Source organism: Diaphorina citri, unplaced genomic scaffold (genome assembly GCF_000475195.1).
Source record: "Diaphorina citri unplaced genomic scaffold, Diaci psyllid genome assembly version 1.1 scaffold194, whole genome shotgun sequence".
Lineage (NCBI taxonomy): Eukaryota > Metazoa > Arthropoda > Insecta > Hemiptera > Psyllidae > Diaphorina > Diaphorina citri.
In genome coordinates, this window is record NW_007377631.1 from 1 (window position 1) to 6,292 (window position 6,292).

The 6,292-nt window shown below is 41.0% G+C and overlaps 1 protein-coding gene across 1 annotated transcript; it reads left to right on the forward strand.

Annotated features, from left to right (window-relative positions):
* Window positions 1–153: 153 nt before the first annotated feature.
* On the forward strand, window positions 154–5,406 carry LOC103505774 (structural maintenance of chromosomes protein 5-like; the record flags this gene model as incomplete). Its single annotated transcript, XM_008470138.1, has 6 exons — window positions 154–330; window positions 1,014–1,229; window positions 2,937–3,164; window positions 3,686–3,865; window positions 4,156–4,254; window positions 5,269–5,406. Coding segments are annotated over 6 exons (1,038 nt in total), but the record flags the coding sequence as incomplete, so codon positions are not given.
* Window positions 5,407–6,292: the final 886 nt, after the last annotated feature.

Here is a 6,292-nt window from a genome sequence, read left to right on the forward strand (position 1 = left end):
CAACAACAGCCAGTCACGGAATCAATCATTTGCATGATACAAATTTCTTGACCCCCGCCGGGAATCGAACCCGGGTCTTCCGAGTTCAAGGCGAGCGCAGATACCACTACGCCATGGGACAAATGTCTTAACTAACTTTTTTCAACTTGTTAGGCTAATCTGAACAAGCTAGCTGCCATCAGTAAGAAGCTACCCGAGTATTGTACAGCTGTGATCTCATCGGAGGAGAAAGTAGACCTACTCAAGTTGACCTTGAACCAAGAGAGGAAAACATTGGAGAGGTTCGAGTCTCAATATAATGAAAGCAAAGAAGTCTTGCAGAGGATAGAGGTGAGTGTTGAATTGTCTTATGGCCGGGGTCACTAGATGAGTTTAAACTCTTTTAACTCTCGGAATATGCAATCTGATTGGTTGATTACAAAAATTTCAGCCAATCAGATTGCTTCATCCAAAAGATGAACTTAAGTTCAAAGTCTGATTGTGGCTCCGGCCATTATTCTGACGAACCGAAGTCTTGCAGAGGATAGAGGTGAGTGTTGAATTGTCTTATGGCCGGGGTCACTAGATGAGTTTAAACTCTTTTAACTCTCGGAATAAGCAATCTGATTGGTTGATTTCAAAAATTCAGCCAATCAGATTGCTTCATCCAAAAGATGAACTTAAACCGAGTTTAAAGTCTGATTGTGGCTCCGGCCTTTTTTTCTGACGAATCTGAAAATGAGCAAAATATGGCGTTTTAGCATACCTATGAATTTGGCGGTCTCTGATTTTTTTTTCCCCCCCAAGAGGTTTGTTAGAGGGAACTATAACTATTAAGGTCTTATCGTCCCGAAATCGAAGATGGGAGAAAACCAGCCGTTCCGAGAAAGAACCTTTCCTGTTGGGGATAAAGTTTACCCCGGGCGAGAATCAGAGGCTTAGGTGTAAGGCAAACAGCCTAAATAATGGGTTAAGCTTCTACGAACCTACATTGTACATATAACTATCAAATTAATTGTGACTATGACTTCCAGAAAACCATGGAGGAGGCAGAGCAGCGGCTGAACATTTGCAAGCAAGAAGCGAAACGTCTCTACCGTCAAGCTATGGATGCCACTGAGGGCGTGTCGCCCAGTGAAGAACCTCTGAAAGCCAAGTTTGCCATCCTGAGTAATGACCTGGATACGCTGGAGTCTCGGATATCCAAACAGAAAGCGGAGCTTGCGTGTTTGCCTGAAGTTAATCAGAGTGTGAGTCACTGGTCGCTTTTTTTTATTTAGTCTACTCGTATTTTATATTTTATTACCAACCTCAGTAGTGTAATGGTTAGCACGGTGGACTCTGGATCTGGAGGTTGGTGGTTCGAGTCCAAGTCAAATCATAAAATTTAGCGTAGTTTATCAAGCGAGGAAGGACATTTGTGACAAGCATTTAATGCTCAACACAATTAAAATTCCTTTTTTTTTACTTTCTCTTATCCTATAGGGAAGGAAAGTAAATGTAATCGGGTCAAATTTTCGATGGTCAGTTTTTAGTGCCAAAACACGTCATACGTTTGAAGGTCCCTAGAAGCCTAAATCCAAAGTTTCAGCCATTGGTCCTTGTGTGTGTCTGTACTGTCTGTGTGTTCTGTTGTTGTGTCTGTCTGTCTGTCTGTAAAACGAAAATATCTCACGAGAACGGTAAAAGCTAGAGAGTTGAAATTTGGTATGTAGCTGTCCAAATGGACAAGAGGATGCGACACGAAACTTTGTGTTAAGACCGGTGGCAAACGGTTGGCGGGCATTATTACCGCGTTTTCTGGCGGTTTTCGGTGTAATTTTAACAATATCTCGGGAACGGTATATAGCTAGAGACTTGAAATATTGGTATATAGTTCACAAATGTGACAAGGATCCTTTATACAAAACGTTTGGCTTGAGATGGTTTGCTGCCGCTTGGCGGGTATTTTTGACCGCTTTTGGACAGATGTTTTGACCGTTTTGGCGGATTATTCCTCTACAGCGACAAGTCGACTCTTAGAGATAATGTGAAAAGTTCCAAGAATCGAATCGAGTTCAGACTGGAAGCTCTGCAAACAGAACTGAGTAATGCGGAGCGCAGGCTGCAGAAGATTCAGAATGTACGATATCAGCGGGAACAACAGCTGAGTTCCATATCAGAAGATGCTATGAAGGCGACTCACTGGCTGAGAGAAAACCGACACTTGTTTGCAGGTGAGAGAAACTTTGGGGAGTAGAGTAACGGAGAAAAAATTAACGCTGTTTGCTAAAGTAGTGGATAATAATGATTTAGCCAATTTGATCGTCAACGTCCAGTAATGGACATGGCACACAAAGAAGCTTTTTTTTTTTTTTTTTTACTCGTATTTTATTTATTTTGTCTCCTCATAGTAAAAAGAAGAAGAAAAAGAGAGAAAAAAAACTGACCGAAAATTTCAGCCGATGACACACTTTTCTTCCTATAGGATCTTCTTCTTCTTCCTAGCCTTTTCCTATTTACTTAAATAGGATCAGCGTTAAGGAAAGTAAAAAGTAGAACGAGTTATACTCGTACAACTAGTAAGTTTGAGTATGTACTTAGACCGCGTTATCGGAGTAGGAGTTGGGTTCAATTCTGGATTGAACTGGGTATTAAGTATGGCTCAATCCTAAATTCATCTCATTTCTGATTTCATAAACAACCTTTTGCTATTTCTATAGCTAGGGAAATTTCTGGCTGGTCTCCTCCCTGTTTAAAGTCTGGGAGACTACGCTGGTCTATTCCCTGTTTAGTGTATTTCTATAGCTAGGGAAATTTCTGGCTGGTCTCCTCCCTGTTTAAAGTCCCCCAGCCAGACTACGCTGGTCTATTCCCTGTTTAGTGCCCCCCCCGGCAGATAAGCTGATCAGTTCTATAGGGGTAGGTAATATAAAGTAAACAAGTACATAATTCATGATTTTCTCCCAATTCCGCAGGTTTTCCAAGAGTACGAAGCTCGACAGAAGAAAATCGCCTCTCTTCAGCAAAGTGTAACCGAGCTGACTGCAGAACTGAACAGTACTGAGGCTACTATAGAAGCTATCAAAACCACCTGGCTACCTCAGATCAGTGATTATATCCAACAGATCAATGTCAAATACAGTGCTTACTTCCATGAGATGAACTGCGCTGGGGAAGTATCCCTACATGTACCTGACGATGAGGTAAACATTTAATATCAAATCATGAATTATTTGTGGTGAAGCAGAGCTTTTTTCACAATGGAATAATTAATTATTTGTCAGAGGTTTTTTTTGCACAACTTTAGTGGATATCACAGCATTACTAAGTGTCTCATTTGCAATCAATTTTCGTATTTAATTAAGGAGGACATGATAGAACGAAGCCAGCTGTTACAAGACAGACGCGCTACCCTACTACATTAGAGCTTTCTCGGATTCTTTATTTAGCTGTTCAATTTTTTTTCAACTGTAATAATTCTGTCTGATGCTGTATCGTTTTGGCAATCCGAGATTAATTTTTTTGGCAACCCAAACTTTGGATCAGTAAATTTTATTGATCCATCAGTAAATTTTATTGATTGGACAGTCCGTCAGTATTTTTTTTTTTTATTTGTTTATTTATTTATTTTATTATTATTATTATTATTTATTTATTTAAACCTTAACTTTAGACAGTCCGTCAGTAAATTTTATTGATTGTTTCTCTCTGCTTTCCTTTTCAGTATGACTTTGAAAACTACGGTATAACAATCCGGGTGAAGTTCCGGGGTGAGTCTGACCTGAAAGAATTGGACGGACACAGACAGAGTGGTGGGGAGAGAGCTGTGTCGACGGCGCTGTATATGTTAGCCATGCAAGGTCTGACCTCTGTGCCTTTCAGACTGGTGGATGAAATTAATCAGGTAATCAATCATATCAGATAGAAATTAGGTAGGTATGTAATGTGGCAGGACGAATTAAAATTCAATGTATCCAGCGGCGACAGCACTTTGAATGTAGTAGTTCCCAATTGACCTCTGAAGTTAAGCAACATTGCGCGTAGTCAGTATCCGCATGGATGACCATTCGGGCAATCCGTGCTGCTAGCTTTTTCCGACCCCACTTTTCGCCGAATGGAAGGTAAAACGCCTGTCACTAAAAACTTAGCAGTTTTATATTTTATTAGAAATATACGATTTTTCTTGATTTCCAGGGCATGGATGTAATAAATGAACGCAAAGTATTTCAGCTTCTACTTCGTATTGTGGACCATTCCTCAACTTCTTGTCAATACTTCCTTATCACTCCCAAGGTAAGTTCATACAACCATTATCTCTTTGATAAGATAATGAAATGTTACTTAAACCAACACAATGATTTGGTTGAGAAAAAAGAGAAAAAATCCAGCCTAATTAGCTTGGAAAGCAGTATACCTGCCTTGTAAGCGCTAGTTAGCGGGTTCGATTCCCGCCCGGGGCGAACTTTTTTATTTTTAGGTTTAATAGAGGTAACCATAAGTGCGCAGGTCTTATCGTCCCAAAAGCAATAAGAGTAAGAATCATAACACTCTACACGGCTCTTGTGAGAAGTAAGCACTCTCACGGCTCATAACACTCTACACGGCTCTTGTGAGAAGTAAGCCCACGTATGAACCTGCTTTTTGAAGTTGCCCATCTTTCGAACTTCACGTAGGACTTGTCTATGGAAAAATTTATGTATTACACGGAATCATACATATGACCCGCCCAGTCATCCTGACTTTTCAGCGGAAATTGAGGTCGTCATCCGATGACGATGATAATAACACCCAGTTTAAGGACTTTAATAAAACTCCTATTTTAAGGTATGGAGCTGACCCTTAGCTTAGGTGTGCGGGAGGCGACAAATGGTCGCGCTCGCGGAACTGGTATGTGTGGCTCTATCCAAGTTCTTTTAAACTATCCTCCCTTGACATTGATGACGCCAGAATACAGCAGGCTTTAACTCGCATCTTTCTGTCCTATGCGTCTTTGGTCGGCGAGGGGCTCTTGCTTGCGGCATAGACAAATCGCTATTTTAGACGGGGCCCCTTCTTAGTTCTGGGGGTGGTCGCTCTGACACGGAATGTCTCCCACCTGCACCAATGGGAGTTTCGGTTGAAACCGACCCGATATAGCTAAAAAGAAGATGTCCATGAAAATAAGTATCGGGCGGCTCCGTTCTCTGACGGGTCAGCGGCGCTGAACGCAGGAATCCTCTAGGAGTGGTTACATTTATCCGACGGTTTTTTCTTCCCAACAAAAACCTCAAAGATTTTGAGTCTACTAACGTTTATCGATCATCCAAGCCGGTTGTGAGTGAAGCCTTAGTCACCGCGCAGATGGTAAGAGAAAAGCGGCGTCGCTACAGTGTATGGTTTGACCCGCTGTGCAACTTAACTCAGTACCTTCTATCTCGCACGACCAGGCTAACATCTTACGTCTAGTGTAACCACGAGAATGACATGAGGTACAGAGGCGTCCTCGACTTTACTTTTGCTCCCTCACTTGGAAAATCTTATCTTATGCTTATATGGGACATCATCAAATTATAAACATTATACAGTCAAAGGGTTTCAATGAATCAGTTCACTTCTGCAACAAGAAAAAGGATATATCTTATAATGGGACAAAGGACCAAATATGACGGTCTTACTTTCTGCCAACCCGAAAAAGGATAGGGAGGGAAGAAGAAAAAAAAAAAAAAAAAAAATATGGTGACAGATGTGCGTTAATACCCGTTAACGGTTAATGCATCTGTCCGAAGTCCAAGTCGCCCCTGAGTTCGCATACGTCCCGGTAATCGGGATATAAATAGGTGCTTAGGGAGACGTGTACAGGGATGTATTAAACTAATGTAAATATAAATTTAGATTCAAATGTCTCACAAATTTAAACTTCGTCTATTCCCTCCTCTAAATTGCCTACTGAGGTCCAATGGTGTCCTCTTGTTAAAGGTACCCTATATTTCTTATTAGAGATCGATGCCAAGAAAGAGAATCCCTCCTCCCACAAGCAGCGTGAGACTAAACTTAAAAATAGATACTCGGGACCCGTACGTATAACAACAATAAGGTTATTCCAATACAATTTGTAACTCAGACATATACCGGAAGAAGAACTAAGGTTGCGAATGGTTGATGAGTCAACACGTTCCATCTAAGAAATATCCTTTACCGCAACCTATTACATCCCATTTTCGGTAAATCTAAACTCCTTTATTGGTGAGTTTGCTTAGAACGAAACTCAAAACGAGTTTCTGAAAAATTATACGTAACCCCAATCCACGGGGTCTTATTGTCGTCGGCATGAGCTCGAATGAAGAGTGTTTCT